The sequence below is a fragment of the Triturus cristatus genome, chromosome 7 (genome assembly GCF_964204655.1).
Source record: "Triturus cristatus chromosome 7, aTriCri1.1, whole genome shotgun sequence".
NCBI classification, from domain to species: Eukaryota; Metazoa; Chordata; class Amphibia; order Caudata; family Salamandridae; genus Triturus; species Triturus cristatus.
In genome coordinates, this window is record NC_140590.1 from 742,626,521 (window position 1) to 742,645,381 (window position 18,861).

At 52.4% G+C, this 18,861-nt stretch overlaps 1 protein-coding gene across 2 annotated transcripts in view; it reads left to right on the forward strand.

Moving 5' to 3' along the window:
* The first annotated feature begins 224 nt into the window (after positions 1 to 224).
* The window catches only part of DNAH17 (dynein axonemal heavy chain 17), a 14,992,541-nt gene continuing 14,973,904 nt past the window's right edge, over positions 225 to 18,861 (forward strand). For both annotated transcript variants that reach the window (XM_085617470.1, XM_085617471.1), the window contains exon 1: positions 225 to 566. In XM_085617470.1, the coding sequence (XP_085473596.1) occupies positions 225 to 566 (342 nt within the window). The remainder of the gene's footprint in view (positions 567 to 18,861) is intronic.

Sequence of the window (18,861 nt, forward strand, 5' to 3'; positions counted from 1 at the left end):
ACTCATTCTGATTGATATTTGAAAAATGTACAGAAATATGTGTCATGTTTAGGAAATGAAAAACAGCGCTTAAAAACACTGCATCTTATCTTTGCAGGCAGGCACATCCGCTATAAGGCACATGTCTCAGTGTGCTGTTTTCTGGAACTAATTGAAGATTGAAGAAAGAATCAGCCTTTCCCTACTCCCTTATTTTATAAAGCCTTCTGCAAAAAGTCTGAAACATGGAAGACACTGATAAAAGGTTGGAGTTTTTGCAGAATTATACACTGATGTCCTTGAGATTGAAGTTAGAAAAGTGGACAAAGTTCTTGTCAGTAGATGAGTACAAGCAGCAGGTAGTGAATTTCTTGACTCTCGCAGATTCAATGGTATTAGTCATAAGCACTAATCAAGCAGGACAGCTATATGCCACCTCTGGCTTCCCTGCCATTTTGAAAAACAAAGGAGTTTATTTTGTGAAGAAGAACAAGGAAACTGTCACAAAGGACAACATTAAGACTTCCTTGATTGTGGGAGATACCTCCAGCACTCCCGTGGAACAGCTCATGTCGGTGGTGGAAGAGGTGAGTCGAATTTTATAACCTGCTCAAAGAGTCAATTAAGCGTGAAAAGAAAGTAGCTCGCATTACCATGTTATAGAATACTTTCTGACGTATGCAACTTTTTGAACAGTAATGAAAGAAACACGTAGTGATAGATTCCTTACCTTAGAATTACCCCAGGCGTCAGACTAGATCCGGAAAGTTTTCGTCAGCAGTACCCCGTCGCGTCGGTAGGGGTCGTCTTGCGGCTCTGCCTGCATCGTTGGCGCCGAGATGACATCGCTGGAGCTACTTAGACGCGCCCACGCGCGCTGACGTCAGTTCTTTCTTTTTCCACGCCAGCAAGCGCAGATCCGGGAAGAGCTAGTACTCCCAGTAATTTTTTGACTGAGTTTTTTTAGAAGCGTTGTCGTTCCTCGACTTCCCCTCGCGTGACGCGGCTGAGGGTGCGGGTGGCACCACCCCCGCTGCTCCGGCGGAGCCTGCGACGCCGGCTTACCTATCCTTCCCGGGTCCCTTGGCGACGCCTGCCCAGGTGCAATCATTTCTTGCTGCCACGGCCCGACTCTTTGGGCCGTCTGTCCCCGCCGGTGTGCCAACGGGCACCCGGGCCCGGCTGGGGGTTCTGTCCTTCCATCGCCGGTGGCAACGGTGCCACAGGACCTCCTGGGATCCGGGATCGGACCCAGGTCGATGCCGGTTGACCTTACAACACCTCCACCAATGTCGACCCCACTGGCACCACGTCTGACGTCGCCCACTCCTCGGGACGACGTCGTCCCCAGTTTCAGCCCTGAACCGGACACGGTGCCGATTCTGACGCCGATGGGACCATTTTTTCCGCTTGTCCGTCCTCCGTATTTTCAGCCTGTTCCATAGACTTCGGAGAAAGGGGATGACTGAGAGGGGTCTGAGGACCCTCTCGCACAAGAGTGTGCTTATGACCCGGACTGGGCAGAGGATTTTGGGGATGCCAGTGGTCTAGACACCTCACCGAGGCCCTCCACCTCAAACTCCCTACAGTGGCCGTCAGGACTAACCTCCTGACAGAAGTGCTCCAGCCGGCGGTGACCTCCTCGGAGCCCTTGCTGCCCTTTAATGAAGCACTGTCTGACGTACTTTTGGGCACCTGGTTCAGGCCCAACACAGGGGCTCCTGTGGACAGGAACGTGGCCCGACGCCATCGCCCAGCTCCAGGCGACCCCCTCTTACTCTCCCAACACCCCACTCCTGAGAGCTTGGTTGTCCAAGCCTCTGCTTCCCAGAGCACGTTCCCTTCCGCACCTCCGGATAGGGAATCCAAGAAGCTGGAGCAGCTTGACAAGAAGCTGTTTTCATCTGCCAGCTTAGGGCTGCGGTCGGTGAACACCACATGCCTCTTGGGCCGTTATTCCCACTCTGTGTGGGACACGGTTGCGTAGGTGCTGCCTAGCTGTCCGGAGGAGGCCCAGACTGTACTCGCCCAAGCTATTGCTGCTGGGAGAGACGCAGCTAAGTTCACCATCTGATGTGAGCTTGACACCGCCGACTCGCTGGGCAGGGCAATTTCCACGACGGTGGCGCTTAGGCGCCACACCTGGCTGAGAACAACTGGCTTCTCCGGGGATGTCCAGAACACTCTCATGGACATGCCCTTTGATGGCATTTGCCTTTTTGGCAATAAGGCAGATGGTGAGTTGGGGCGCTTTAAGGACTCAGGGGCTACGGCCAAGTCATTGGGCCTGTCGGCCACTCGGCCTCCTCCACCTTCTGCCTTTCGCTCCTTTCGTGACCGCAGAAGGGGTGCCCCACTAAGTTCGCAGGGCCACAGGCCGGTGCAGCAGCATCAACAGCTCGGCCGCGGACGTGGGCGGTTCAGGGAGCCAGCCCGCAGCATCCACTGCAAAGCCTTCCTAGTCCGGTATTTCAGGGCCACCAAACGCCAATGGGTGGCAGAGTTCGCCATCACTGTAGGAAGGTGGATATCTGACTATGGTTACCCCCAACTTTTTGCCTAGTGTCTAGCTGGTTTTTCGACTTAGTTGGTCTGAGATCCTGCCATTCAGGGTCTCAGGCTGTCTGCTCTCTCTTTAAAATGGACTCCATGTACCCTAGGTACATAACCAATTGGTAAGGATCACCTTATTGGACCCTGTACAGTGTACCCTAGGTACCCAGGGCATAGGTGTACCCTAGGCCTCCCAGGGGCTGCAGCATGTATTATGCCACCCCTGGTCTGGCCTTCCAATCAGACACAACTGGCTGATCACTCAGCTGGGGCAAGGTCGTGTAATCACCCCTTGCTTAGATATAGTATGCCTATATCTACCCTTATATATAGACACATGTGTACCTATCAGTCACTCCTATGGCAGGCCTTAACAATCCTGGAGGCAGAGTGCTTGGTAACATGTGAGATGGTGCTCTAGCATGAGCTGAGCCTGTCTGCAGCTTTCGGAACCATGCCCTTATAGCTGTTCTATGATATAGCCTACCATATACTCTTAAAGTGCCTTATAATCTTAAACGGTTATGGTAACTATGGTTTGGCTTTATCAAAACATGTCGTGTAAGGTGTCTAACACTTTGGAATAATACCCCCATACCATTTCTGGTGATGAGGATATTATCCCTCCCTTCTAGAGGGAGAGACATGTTAAAATCCTACTTTGCTGTTTAACTCTAACCAAAGCCTCAGCATCACAAAATGGATGCTGCTGCCACAGACACAAGTCTGACCTCCTGCTGCTGGAAGTGATCCCAGCCAGGGAGGCCTGGACAATAGGTTTCCTGCTTGGGGAGGTGCTAGCACCTCCCCAGACAGCCTTTAGTGTATTGGGGCAGGGTGGGCTGAAAGGAATGAGACATGCCTGGGGCACACAAGGTGTTCCTTGCATAGTCCAGTTCAAACCGGCGCTGGGGCACTCCAGCCCCAGCTCTGGCGCGAAACTGGACAAAGGGAAGTGGGTGTAACCACCCCCTCCCAGGTCCCACCCATAAGGCGTGACCTAGCAGGTATCCCAGCCCCCCAGATTAGTATAAGAGTGGGAGTTGGGCCTCAAGACTTTAGATTATCCTGAACCTGCAAAACTGAACAGAAACTCTGGACCTTCGACATTCGACGAAAGAAGAAGACTGAAGAATCTCCCTTGTAGCCAAGGAGTGGCTACCCTGTGCAAACAGGCACCATCAAGAGACTACCCTTTGCTTTGCGACCGTTCTACGAGGAACCGACTGCAGAGCCCGACCAGAGCCTTGATTTCCAGACTTCTCCGACCCTCATCCACATCTGCAGCAGAGCTGAGATCCGTGGAGGCGACGAGCGACGTGGGACCGGCTACCTGGGAAAAGTGGCTAGTAACTTACAGCGCAGCTTCTGAGGTACCCTCGAAGTTGTGCACCGGGGATTGAGAAGCCCCAACCCCAAGCACCATCTGCACCGAAGATCAGCCCCCCACACTCCACGAGTCCTGCGTGGGGCCCTTCAGCATTTTCCTGCTTGCCGCGTCTGTCCGGTTGCTTGCCCGCTGGCTAGTGGGCTCTGTGACGACGCACCCTGAAATCTTCTGCGCTGGTTTGGCTCCTCCAGACTGGCTCCCGCTTCTCTGCAAAGAAGAAGCACCCCAGACCTTCCTGGTCTGCACCAGAAGCAAGTCCTTTGTTCTTCGTGGGTTCCGCTTGCCAAGGCTTGGTGAGTCCTAGTCCAACTTCGACGCCGCCGACAGCAAGAGCCTTCGTGGGACAGCTCGCCTCCTGGTCCTGGTCGTCCTCGACGCTTCCTGGTCCTCCTGGCTGCAGCGACAAGCTTCACCTTCACCTGCAACTCTTCACGACATCGACTGGTTCCTTCCTGGTTCCACGTGGTCACTGGCTAGTGACCTTGACTCTGTCCCTTCTGCTTGCAGGTTTCTTCTCTTCTTGATCCCAGCCTTGGGATCCACCGGACACTCTCCCCTGACTGCCTGTCAGCATCTTTCTTCAGGCATCCATAGGAGTCGACGACGAAAACGACGCATCTTCACCCCTATGCACCCGCAGCCTGTGGGCTAGGTAACTTGGGTACTCCGGTGCTCATCAGGATAGTGACTATCCTAGTGTCTAGTTTTCAAGTCTCAACTTCCTAGCTACTCCGGAAGTGTCCTAAATCTACAGTTTTCTAAACTGTACTATTGCTATTGACTTTTACGCATTACGCGTGAGTGTTTCCACTCTGCACACGAATCCCGTGGGCCTCCCACTTCCTAACTAACGCTAGTGTAGTGTAGCCCCAGCGATTCCCTAGGCCTAGGCCTATTCTATTTCCGTGACAGTGGTTCTTATACCACTTACTTAGTATATGGTTTGCGTGGCCCCTAGGGCCTAACTGTATTACTTACCTGTGTGACTTAATGTATGCTTAAATAAGACTGTGTTGTACTTACCTCTAATCTCATAAAGAGTGCTGAGGGTTTGACTAGAATAAATACACTTTATTTTATATATATATCTGTTGTGGTGTCCTTTCATTTGGTATTCAAGGGATTATATATGGTATCACAGCTGGCTTCACATGCCATTCAGAGTTTAGCCTAAGACTGCTCTTGTCCATGCTACCACTAGGATAGCTGGTCTATAAGGTTGACTTTACAACCAATCACCATAAGGGTATTTGGACTGATATAAGGTGTACACTATAACTAGTGACATCATACATCAGGCCAACTTCTCACAATCACCTCCCCCACTGGCGCAACATCACTTCGGACAAGTGGGTGCTGCAAATTGTCAGAAGGGGCTACTCCCTCCCCTTCAAGACTACCCCTCCAGCCATGCCACCTCAGTACCACCGCATGTCGGGGGACCATCTTGCGCTTCTTCAGCAGGAAGTCACGGTCCTTTTGGCAAAGGGGGCCATCAAGCGCATTCCTTGGGCCAGAAGTAGGTCGTGGTTATTATTCCCACTACTTTCTGGTCCCCAAGAAGGACAAGGGCCTGCGTCCTATCTTGGACCTCAGGAATGTCAACCGCTTCCTCCGGAAGGAGAAGTTCAAGATGTTGACGCTAGCTCAGGTCTTGTCTGCCCTCGACCCTGGAGACTGGATGGTAGCGTTGGACTTGCAGGACGCATATTTCCACATCCCTGTCCTGCCGGCCCACCGGCGTTACCTGCGGTTCACGGTAGGCCACGAGCACTTACAGTTTACCGTGCTCCCCTTTAGCCTTACCAGCGCCCCTCGGGTATTCACGAAAGTGATGGCGGAGGTCGCAGCTCATCTGCGCAGATCAGGGGTTCCAGTCTTCTCCTATCTTGACGACTGGCTGTTGAAAGCGGGCTCGCCTCAAGCAGTTGTCTCCCAGCTCCAGACCACAGCCGACCTCCTGCATTTGCTGGGGTTTTCCATCAACGTGCCGAAGTCGCACCTGATCCCCTCTCAGAAGCTCCTCTTCATTGGAGCAGTTCTTGACTCGGCGCGGTTTCGGGTTTATCCTCCCGAGCAGCGAATCTGGGATATTCAGGCTATGGTTCCGATCTTTCAGCCTCTATCCTGGGTTTCGGTCATGATGACCCTCCAAGTCCTGGGCCTGATTGCCTCCTGCATCCTGCTAGTGGATCATGCCAGATGGCATTTGCGGGCTCTGCAATGGGACCTGAAGTTCCAGTGGGCACAGCATCAGGTCAACCTGTCCGACCACGTCCAGATCTCGGAGGGCACTGCACGACAATTGCAGTGGTGGCTCACGAATCGCAATTGGGTCAATGGCAGATCCCTCTCCCTTCCCCAACTGGAACACACAGTTGTGATGGACCCGTCCCTTCTGGGATGAGCGGCCACATGGGAGAGGTGGAGATCAGAGGCCTCTGGTCTCTGGCAGAGTCCCAGCTCCATATCAACCTTCTGGAGCTTCGGGCGATCCGACTTGCACTGAAATTATTCCTTCCCTCTGTCGTGGGGAGGGTAGTGCAGGTGTTCACGGACACCTGTGGGGAGAAGAGTTGGCCTAATGGCTAGGGTGCTCGACCTCGGACCTGGGGAACTGGGTTTTGAGTCTCGTTAATGACGCTGAACATCCTGTAATTCTGGGCAAATCACTTAATCTCCCCGTGCCTAACAAAAAAATGAATGTATGTCCTCAAGTAACGTAACTGGTGTTATGTAAAGCGCTCTGATACCTGATTGGATTCGTGTCAAGGTCGCGCTATATAAAACTCTGCAAAGAAAAAAAAAAACACCACCGCCATGTGGTACTGCAACAAGCAAGGCTGGGTGGGGTCGTGGACCCTCTGTCAGGTGGCTCTGTGCCTCTGGACATGGCTGGAACATCAGGGCATTTCCCTGGTGGTTGAACACCTGGCAGGTTCCCTGAACGCCAGGGCGGACGAACTCAGCTGCCGGTGCATGATGGATCACGAATGGCATCTGAACTCGGACGTGGCGCAAGGTCTCTTTCAGCAATGGGGAGAGCCTTGGTTAGATCTATTTGCCACCGAAGAGAACGCGCAATGTCATCAGTTCTGCGCGTTGGAATTTCCAAGGCGGCACTCGCTTGCGGTTTACTATACGCCTTTCCGCCTATGCCACTTCTACCCAGAGAGCTGAATAAGATCAAGCGCGACTGGGTCCAAGTCATTCTTGTGGCTCCGGACTGGGCTCGAAGAGTATGTTATCCCGAGCTACTCAGCATGGCAATCGATCCCCTGCTCCAACTGCCTCTTCGGGAGGATCTTCTGTCGCAGCAGCAGGGGAGGGTCCTCCACCCGAAACAGTTCAGCCTCCACCTCCTTGCGTGGAGATTCAGCGGCGGCAGTTGACGTCTTTTTACCTACCTCCCGAAGTTTGTGATGTTATCTTGGCAGCCAGACGTCCCTCCACTAAAACGGTATACGCCTGCAGGTGGAATAAATTTGTGGCATGGTGCACAGCAAAGGCTGTGGATGCCCTTTTCGCCCCTCTTTCAGAGGTCCCTCTATTTCTCCTTTCTTTGGCCCAGCAGGGCTCTGCTCTGGGCACTGTCAAGGGCTATCTCTCGGCCATTTCAGCCTTTTTACGGCTTCCAGATCAGCCTTCCCTTTTCAAGTCCCCTGTTGTAAATAGATTCTTAAATGGCATTACTCACCTTTTCTCTCCTGTTCTTTTCATAAAGACCTCAGTGGGACTTGAACCTGATTCTGACATATCTGATGTGTGCTCCCTTTGATCCACTTCACAACTGTCCTCTTCGTCTTCCCACTTTAAAGAATGCTTTCCTGGTTGCCATTACCTCTGCCAGAAGAGTGAGAGAGCTCCAGGCTCTTTCTTCTAAACGTCATTTTCTCTCTGTCCAACCGGACAAAGCTATTCTAAGGTCTCGTCCATCTTTTCTGCCAAAGGTTGTTACTGCCTTTCACATCGGGCAGACCATCACTTTGCTCACCTTCTTTCCGCCTCCGCATCCTTCAAAAGAGGAAGAGACGCTCCACCGTTTGGACCCAAAACGTGCGCTCTCCTTCTACCTCAGTCGCACACAACAGTTCCGGGTGGATGACCAACTCTTTGTTGGCTACGTGGGCGCCAAGAAAGGTTGGGCCGTGCACAAGCGGACCATCTCTCGATGGGTCGTATTGTGCATTAAGGCTTGTTATTCTTTGGTGGGGCTGCGCACCTATTCAACCAGGGCGACGGCAGCCATTACTGCTTTGGGACGGGGAGTTCCCTTGCATGACATCTGTCAGGCAGCTACGTGGGCCTCGCTGTACACGTTTACCAAGCATTACTGCCTGGACAGCCAAGTCCTGAGAGATGGCTTCTTTGGCCGTTCTGTTCTCCAGGACTTTCTGGTGTGATCTTGGTTCGCCGACCCACCACCGGGGTTGGTATTGCTGGGGTAGCTATTCTAAGGTAAGGAATCTATCACTACGTGTTTCTTTCAGATGCACAAGTTACTTACCTTTGGTAACGATATATCTGTAAGAAACATTAGTAGAGATAGATTCCTTACCGCCCCACCCATCCTCCCCCTTCTGCGAACTGATTTCTAGGGTTAAAGTCCTCCCTTTCAATGCCCTAGTTTCATGGCACCAGTGGTCAGTTTCTTGCATGGCTCTGCGTTCCTGGCGTGTACAGAACTGATGTCAGAGCGCGTGGGCACGTCTAAGTAGCTACAGCGACGTCATACCGGCGCCAACGACGCATACGGAGACGCACGATGACGCCTACCGACGCGCAGGGGTACTGCTGACGAAAACTTTCCGGATCCAATCTGACGTCTGGGGGTAATTCTAAGGTAAGGAATCTATCACTACTAATGTTTCTTGCAGATATATAGTTACCGAAGGTAAGTAACTTGTGCTTTATGTCAAAACTAATGCAAAACGCACCATTTCAAATACCTTGAGGCATTTTGACGGGTCATATTTAAATTCAGTTTTCATATCATAATCCAGGTCTCATTCATCTCTGAGTTGACCCCTCACACAGTGTGTTTTGAGTTTCAGCCTGCAAAATCGATTTTTTTCACATTGGGCTATCCTCAATTTCATAAATACTGAAAAAGCTCCACTTAATTACAGGATCCTGCAACATTTTGTACTCATTATTTCAAAGTTTTAATTTCTCCAGTATTCATGCTTCAATCATTCCCCATCGCCCAAGTGGGAGTCCTACGGTACTATAATAAAGCAATAAGTTAACAAACATTGGCTATAATGGCACTGGGCCATGCATTTAATAGCCTATCTATGCCCTGTTTTGTTTTTTAAAGGACCGAACTTGACCTATAACCAATCAGACGACAGCACCCTCTAGAACACTCCCCTCCCCACAGAGGCCAGATCTCTCCGATTTTCTACTGTGTGTTGTGTGAAGGAAGTCTCCTTGAGCTCTGCTCAATTTATTCTTTAAACTATTAATTTCAGGACACTTCTTCTCAGGTCAGAAAAACATTTCTTTCTAATATTATCCTTGAACATTCTGACAATGTCAGAACATTCTAAGAAGGGATTATTGAGGCTATGTAACACCTGTGGCAAAAAGAGACTTTACATTGATGACCCTTATAAAAAGTGCATTTATTGTCTCTATCCGTATCAAACAAAGACCATAAAATCGGTCACACTTTCCCCCAGAAGATCCTCAAAGACAGGGAGGGAAGACTTTGGTTGTGGTTACAGAGACTTATATCCAATGAAAACCCAGTCTCTGAGGAAAACAGTGATGATTCTTTGAGATCTGGCACATTTCACAAAAGGTATAGATCCTCTGACCAGGAGTCTTCTGAACAACCTAAGCAGGCCCTTAAGACATCCCATCATGAGCCATCTGGTCATTCTAAAAAGTCTCAGAAGAAATTAAAGCACAGACATTCCTTAAAGGATCCCTCAGAACCTACTAAACCATCTGAAAAATAAGTGTCTGTTAAAAGGTCTTCTAAATCTCTTCCGTCGATGACAGGAGCACTTGCTGTAGAAAAAAAAAAATCAAGATTTCTCCAATTTTGTACTTATGACGATGCTGTCAACGACATCAAAGACCTTGATGTCTACCTTCTCTACGGCAGCGTTGCTATTGATAATGTTGTCGTCTCCAGCAGCATCGACGACCATAGTTATTTGCAGGTTTTTGTCGACGACGACATCTAAGTCGACTTCACTGTCTTCAGTCCAGTCGATGAAGCATTCATCTAAATGTTCGTCAGCAACATCGTTGCCCACGAAGGGGCGTATTTCGTCAACAAATACATCCAGGTCGGCGGATCCAATTAAGGAAAACACCTTCGACCGAACTCTAATTAACAACACCTTCGATGACATCGACGATGACAGCGCCATCGACGGCAATTCAACCAGGAAAACCTGTACTACCTAAAAAATGCCAAAAAATCCTCGTCGATAACAGACTTATTGTCGACTGAGGTTCAAATTTTTACATCATTTGTACCTTTAACATCACTGGTGCCAATATCACACCTCTCATATTCGAATAAACCTATTACTGATGTGATTTTTCCAACTCACACATCTCCAAGCAGTGTCACCTTTTCCACAGACTCATTTACTAGATGAGGAATCTGAAGATGAGAGCAATTTTAGAGCCACTCGTAGTCCTTCAGAATTACAAGTGAAATGTCAGGCCTGTGATGATGACCAATATTATGAAGAGGATTATCAACAGTATCCTGCATACATACTACAAGAGCAATAGGATAATTCTATCCATATGCCTCTGGATTTAGTAATCAACCACCAAGTCATCTACAAGAACATTACAAATGATTCACAGAACCTGTGACGACTACGTCTACTCCTTGACTGCAAACAACAATATTATGTAGACAACAAATGCCACCTCCTTAGCCGCGCACATTGCAAATCTCAGGTACTCCTCTATCATCTCTACCATTGGAAGATCTGCCTCTTCATGACCCCGACACTTCGGATGGTGATCAAGAAGAAGAGGGTGGGATCACACATCCACTATTAATGAGTGGGATGACTATTTGATAACTACACTATCTCCTCCAGTTCCACCTCCAGTGGATTCACAGCTGGACAATATAGGTGCTTTCCATATCATCAAGGAGCAAGCAAGCAGGCTGGTTTCTTTCCGACTTTAAAGAACCAACAAAAAAGTCAGTAAGAGCAATCCCCATTATAGATTTGATATGGCAAGAAGGAGTACGTATTATGGAAAACCCAGACACTGTGGGGGCAGTTATGCCCAGATGGGATAAGAATAATAAGGCACCTGATGATGCTCCAGCACGTCTTATTGGACAACCAAGACTGGATTCCTTCATCAGTCAAGCAACCCAGAGATGCTCTAGGAATCCTCCCACCCCTATCACTATACCATCAGATAGGGATGGACGTCGCCTTGACATTATTGGTAAACGTTTTTTCCAGCATGGTGGCAGTAACAGTAAGAGCAGCGAATTCTGTAGCAATTCTAGGTAGATTTGACAAATGTGGTCAGATATGGCACAGTATGTCGATCTGCTAACAGAGGATGTTAAACCTGACGCCAGGAAAATTCTCTTGGAAGGTGAACGAGCTTCTTCTGAGATAATTGACTATGCCTTTGATATCTCTTCAACCGCTTTCCAGCAACTAGCTGGTGCAGCAGTTCTTCAGAGACAGGGCTGGCTTAAAGCAACAACATTGAGGTCAGAAATCTAGACAAACATTTTGGATATGCCCTATGACAAAGAAGCATTATTCGCAAAACGCATTGACGAAGCTCTGCAAACTGTTAAAGCGAATGCGGTCACCGCCAGGTCCCTAGGATCATTACAATTGCGCTAAACAACCTTTTCGTGGGGCTAGAGGAAAAAGTTCCTACTCTTACAGAGGAGGATTTCAAAATTATAGACAACAATACGAATCTTATCAAGGAAAATATAAGTAACAATAGACAGACCAGTACAGACAACCACCTGCAGCTGCTTACAAACAATCAACAAGAGGAAAATAGCCCACCAAGGCACGAGATGTCACTAGAAAGCAATGATCTTTCTCTTGTGCCGGCTACTTACCACAATGCCTGGGAGCAACTAGGGGGTCGTCTTTCTCAGTACATTCACCAAAGGTCCCTTGCTGTTCAACATTTACATACGCCCTTTGGCAAACTTAATAGAGGGCTGTGGGCTCACCCTCTTTTCATACGTTGACGATACTCAGATAATTTTCTCTCACTCCTCGACACAGAGAAATGATCCATCCTTATTGCATCTGCGTATGATGAAAATTGCAGCTTGGCTGAATCAAAACGAGGTCCTAGTTCTAGGTAACAACCCTTCCCTTTGGGGTGCCAAACATTGGCCAGAATTGCTAGGGACCTCCCTATTTTTTTTTTAAACATAGTTTATTGTTTTTTGCATATTCACATAGAAAACCTTGCACAATTTGTTTCACCATACTGTCTGCAAGATTAACGCACGCCTCCCCACCAATTATACAACCCCCTAATACAGGTTCGTAAAATTCCCTCCCGGATTATACAGCGCAGAAAACCAAACATCTACATAATAAACTCTACCCTTAACCCCTAACAACACTCCCAGCTTCCCTCCCCCTCCCTCAATCCTCCTCACCAACGCATGCAACAACCTCTGTCCTCTAGTGCCGTACAGCCCATGGAATACCAATGAGTCAATTTACGTGATGTGCCCAGTTTGCTCCGGTGGGACTCCCTCAGCCCCAGGGCGTTCTTCCTCCTCCGCGCCTGGTTCATAATCTCACAGTGCCTGCACTAGCACCTCCCACGCACCTGCAGCCTCTAGCGCCTTGTCGTCGTTGCGTCTATGAGCCGATTGATACCGCAGTGCCCCCTCGCTGGTGGCCCATTTAAGAAACTCCCCCTTCCACCGTTTGCTAGTGGGCCTCCCCGTTGCCTTCCACCGCTTCGTGATTTCTCGTTTCGCTACAATAAGGCCCATGTCTACGAATTTGCTCGTGAGTTTGGTTTTGGGCGTGTGCGGAAACCAGTGCAGTACGCTAGCGGCCATATCAAACTCCAGTCCCCTCTCTGTTACCTCATTCAGGGTATCTCCCACCTCTGACCAGTAAGGCCCCAGCACTGGGCAAGACCACAGCATGTGAGCCAGTTCCACCCCCGTTCTCAGGCATCTGGGTCATGCGGCCTCCTCAACTTTAATATATTTCCGAATTTTCCCGGCGTCAGGTATGCTCTGTGAAGTATGTAGAAGTGCACCAGTTAGATTCTTGCGTTTCTCGTGCTCTTCCAAGCCCGTCTCACCAACTGTGCCCAGGTCGTCTCAGGGATAGCCCTGCCCAGGTCATCCTCCCATTTCCCCCGAAGTTCAGCCAGCGGCTGAAGGTTTTCAAGGAGCATTCTAGAATATAGGCACGTGACAGCCTTAACGGTCCCTGCTGCCATCATAGCATACTGGCAGGCCATTGACGTTTTAGGCTCCATCAGGCCCTCCCTCCAATCGTCCTGGTAATCGCTGCATGTAACAGGAAGCCTCCCCTAGGCAGTTCAAACCGCTCCTGAAGAGTCTGGTAGGGCAACAGGACCCCATTTACATAAAGGTCTCCTATCACCTGCAGATCCGCTTCTTCCCAAAATTGGAGTTGCGACCAGTCTCCCCCATGTGGCAACGCCGTCAGCATCCCCAGGGGCATCTCCGGCGCGTACGGTTGTACCACCCCCGCCTGTCTCTGGGAACGATTCCAGCAGAGTCTAAAGGTTAACTCCTCCGTGAGGAGGTCCCGGGCTTCCAGCCTCTGCTGCAGGGTAATGTAAGAAAGGACGTGGCGTGGCGTGGCGTTCCCCCCTCTCGTCCGGCCTCTGGGCCGCGGAACACCCTTGCCACATTTTGGGTGAAGGCCTGCAATTGCGCCGCCAAGTAATATAGCTCAAAGTCAGGGACCGCCATCCCGCCTTCACTCTTGGGCCGTATAAGCGTTGCGTACGCCACTCTACGCCTGCCCGTGCCCCACAGAAAAGACACCACCATCGATTTCAGCAACCGGAACGTGGAGTTGGGTATCCACACCGGAAGCGTCCTAAAAAAGTATAAGAAGCGAGGGAGTGCCACCTTTTTCAGGAGGGAGATGCGGCCCGTCACTGATAACGGGAGGGTGGCCCAAAAGGCCATACTCCCCTTCAAGGCCCGCACGCCGCGGCCCACATTCCCCTCCAAAATATCTGCCATCTTATGATAAATATGTACCCCTAGATACTTCAGACAGGTGGGCTCCCAGCGGACCACTTGAGCCATCTCCGGCCTTGCCTCCCCCTGTCGCACCGGGAACAGGCACGTCTTAGCCCAGTTAACTCGTAAACCTGATACGTCCCCAAACTCCGATAGTAAGCTCTCCGCCCCCGTCAATGCTTCGCCAGCGTCTTCGAGGAATAACAAAAGGTCGTCAGCATAAAGCGAAATATACTGTCGCCCGTCTCTGCCAGCTAAGCCCCCATAATAGCGGCCCGTCCGGAACCTAGCTGCAAGGGGCTCCACCGCCAAAGTGAAGAGCAGTGGGGATAATGGGCAACCCTGCCTCGTCCCGCGCTCAACTGGATATCTCGGTGAGACCAAGGACCCCGCTCGCACTCTTGCCACTGCCGAAGTATATAATACTTTTGTCCATTGGAGGTAGCCCTCCCCCAATCCGAACCTTCGCAATACCTTATACAAATATCCCCATTCTAAGCTGTCAAAAGCCTTCTCGATATCCACCGAGAGTACCATAGGCTGCGGGGCTTCTGGGTGACCATCTTCCAGCACCCGCACCAGTCTCCGGATGTTCGTAGTCGTGTTGCGCTGTGGTATGAAACCAGTTTGGTCCTCATGGACCAGGGCGGGCATATGTTGTAGTAAGCGGGACGCGAGTACACTACTCAATATTTTATAGTCGGTGGATAACATCGACAAAGGCCTATATGAGGCCACATTCTCACTCTCCCTACCCGGCTTCAATAACGGGATCACCAGCGCTTCGCGCATCGATTGGGGTAGCCGTCTCAGCTTTCTGGCCTCCCTATAGACCTCCTGGAGCCTTGGAACCAGCAAGTCAGCGTATTTCCCATAAAATTCTACGGGCAACCCGTCTAACCCCAGCGTCTTGTTGCGTGCCATGCGCTTGATGGCAGCTCGTATTTCACCCGGTTCTACGTCCTTACCCAAATCCAAAGCCTGCTCTCGGTCCAGGCCCGGCAGCGTGACCTCAGCCAAGAAAGTGTCACCGGCAGGGTCCCCATCCTCTAGTCTACTCTTATAGAGCGTCTCATAGTAGCGCTGAAAGCACTGCATGACTTCCGTTTGGGTGTAAACCAACTCTCCCTCCGCTCTCTCCAAAGCCAGGATAGGGGAACTCCTTCTAGTGGGGTCGGCTAACCAAGCCAATAGGGACCCCGCTTTATCTCCCTCCGCGTGTGCCCTCATCATGTATCGTCTATGATCAAAGCAGCGCAAACGTTCCACCTCAACCGCCACCGCTCCCTTAGCTGCGGCGACTCTTTCCTGTAGTTCAGGATGGCCGGGTCTCTCCTTTTCTGCCTCCCGCAAAGCAGAGTCCGCCTTGGTCAAATCGTCCAAAAGCGTCTTTCGTATACCCACGTGTTTCCCTATGCAGAGCCCCCTGATTACGACTTTAAAGGCGTCCCATTCTGTCGCCCTCGTGTCGGCTGTGTTCGCGTTTTCCGCAAAGTACTGCGTAATGCCCTCTTCCAGCGCGGCCTGGAACAGTTGGTCGTCCAGCGCTTCTGGCCTCAGTTTCCAAGTGGGAACACACGAGACCTCAGCCATCCAATCCATAGTGATAAGGAGGGGATTGTGATCGGAGAGCGTTCTGGTTAAATATTCAGTGCGTACTACAGCGGGCATTACTGTCGGAGAACACAATAGCGCATCTAGGCGTACATGTAGTTCGTGCATGCTAGAAAAGTACGAGTAGTCTCGGTCTCTCTGGTGTTGCGCTCTCCAAGCGTCTATCAGGCCCCAGCGCACCTGCCAGTCTAGCCTACCTTTAGTCAAGCGGTGCACCGGCGAGTCGATCAGGGGGGGATGCGATCTATCTAGAGAGACATCCATAACAGAATTAAAGTCTCCTCCCATCACCAGTGGGCTCGCCAGGTAGGAAGCCAAAGCACCGGACAGCTGCGCTAGAAAGCCCAACTGGTCAACATTGGGCGCGTATACACTGCAAAAGGAGATATCCCTCCCCCTGAGCTTCCCCTCCACAGCCACGTACCTACCCTCAGGATCAACCGCTTGCCTAGTGACCTGAAACGGGACACCCGCCCTAACCCAAATCAACACCCCCCTAGCAAACGCAGAATATGTGGTGTTGAAAACCTGCCCTCTCCATCTACGCTGCAGCGCCAACCCTTCTACCTTGGTCAGGTGCGTTTCTTGGAGCAGTGCTATGTGGATTCCCCTGCGGATCAAATAAGCATGGACCTTGTGCCGCCTCACCATAGTATGAAGTCCCCTCACATTCCAGGTTATACATCTCAGATTTGTTAAATCAGCCATTCTCCCATAGCATCCTTTTGAATCTAAACCGTTCCTCCGCTATGCCGCCAGTGAGGACCCCTCCCCAACAATTCCCCAACAAACCCAACACCCCCACCCTCCCAAGAACAGGACCTAGTAACACCAATCTAGCTCCCATCCAAACCATAGTATCAGTGAAACAATTGCGAAACCCGACAGCAGACACTGTGGGCAAGCCTTATGGGCGACGAGGGGGGGGGGATCGGTTACCAGCGGGCAGCCGCCTTAAGTCCTCCAAATCGCCGCATCCCGCCCAGCCCCTAACAGCCTAGCACGCCCAGGGTCGCCCCACACGCACCATGTTTTCCGCTGTCCTGCTGTGCGTTCCCTCCCCCCCCCCCCACCCAGCGCAGCAATCACCCATCGCAACCCGCCATCCCAGGAACTCGTGCCATGTCCAGTCTCGCAGTCCGGTCGGCTTCCCCGGGCCAGTGTATCAGCACGGGCACCGCTTCCTCCCTCTCCCCGCCGCCCTTCCCCCTCTCTCCCACATCAAACCTGTAGTGGAAAGTCCAGCGAGGCCAGGATAACCCACAAGAGGAAGTCCCGCAGCAGTCCTACGCCTCATCTAGCATGCCATCCGCCGTGGCCGGTGTAACCGCTGGCAGGTGTACACTGTCTGACTCCGAACCCTCATCAGCAGAGCCCTCCCTGCCGGTATCCGAGTCCGTCCGCCCTGGTGTGCGGTGGCCCTGGGATCCCGTCAGTGCCAGTGCTGCGTCCAGCGCATCTTTCCGTTCTGCCTCCGCCTCCCGCGAAAGCGGACCTCTCGCGCTCCCTCTGTTGCGTCGGGGCCCCCGCAATCCCCTTCGCTTTAGGGCCCCCACCGGGGTTCGTGCAGAGTTCCCCGCACCACCCTTTCCTGCTCTGTAGAGCTCCAGCCATGCCCAGGCGTCATCAGGCGTCTCAAAGAAATGCGAGGATCCATCCACAATGATGCGCAGCTTGGCCGGGAACAGCAGCACGTACTGCAGGCCCTCCCCTCGTAATTCTCTTTTGACTGCGAGGAAGGTGGAGCGGCGCCGCTGGGTTTCATAGGTATAGTCCGGGAACAGAGTGACCTTGCTGTTCCCCACTTGGAAGGGGCCATGCGTGCGTGCCCTCTGGAGTAGAAGGTCTCGGTCCCTATAGTGTAATAGCCGCACCACCACCGGGCGAGGGGGTCGGCCCTGCTGAGGCGTTCTAGCAGGCACCCTGTGGGCTCTCTCCAGCGAGTAAAAGGACGACAGGCCCTCCGGAGCCACCACCCTCTGGAACCAATCTGCTAGGTACGCCACCATGTCATCTCCCTCCGTTTTCTCCGGTAGCCCCACAACGCGGACATTGTTCCGGCGGTTGCGTCCTTCCGCCTCCTCCGCTCTCTTCTCCAGCGCCCCAACACGGTCCAGGACCTCCGACATCGTCGCCCGGAGAGTGGATTGCAGTGGACTCACCACCTGGAGCTCCTTTTCCACCTCCGAGACTCTGTCCACCAGCTTGCCATGGTCCGCCCTCAGGAGCCCGAGGCCCGTCACCACCTGCGCTATGTCCTGCTGTAGCGTTGTTTTGGTGTCCACGATTGCCGCCAGGATGTTATCAAGTTGGAGTTGCAGGCGCGGGTCTCGGAGCTGGCCATGGTCCTCAGGCTCGCCCTGGCCTGAGACCTCACCGTCTGACTGCTGCTGCGCCCCCTCCTTCTTCGCCCTGGGCTTCCCCATACTGCGTCTCTCTGAGGGGAGGTCTCCCACGTCTATGGAGCCGCAGAGCCAGCAGAAGTTGTCACTGGGGGGGGGGCGCCGACGCCAGTTAAGTCCCACCGTTCTCTGCCGCCACTGCTCCCGCACGAGCTATCGCGGGCCCGTGAGCCACCTCGTCCCCACCTCTCCAGACCCAACAGGCAGCAGGCAACGCAGGGCAAATCAGCGGGGTGCTTTCTCCCTCCGCAGCGCAGTCCTCGAGGGGGTCCTCCCGCCCTCGTCCGTCGGCGCCCCGTGTCTCTGTGCCAGGGAATGTAATTCGCCGTGTGGGCTCCGGGTTACCCCTCCCAGGCAGCTCCGTACATCAGGGGCGAGGCGCAAGCCCCCGATACCGCCCCCGCCGAGGCCTCTGTTCTCGCGGACCCACCGCAAAGTTCTCCAATCTGCCGGGCGCCCCTGGCAGCTGTCTCCACTCCCGCATGGGGTCCTGCAAGTTACGGCCGCTTCCGCCTGCTGGGGTCCCGTCACCGGCACCAGTCCCTCCGTCTCTGCCGCACCGCGCCACCACCTCACTGCAGTTCCCACCGCAGGACCGCCCGTTGATAAGGCCTCCCCCGGTCCCCCAGCTCGGCGCAGGTCAGGCGCCACCAGTCGCGGGAGCCGGGTCCCGGGGAAACGCACCCCCT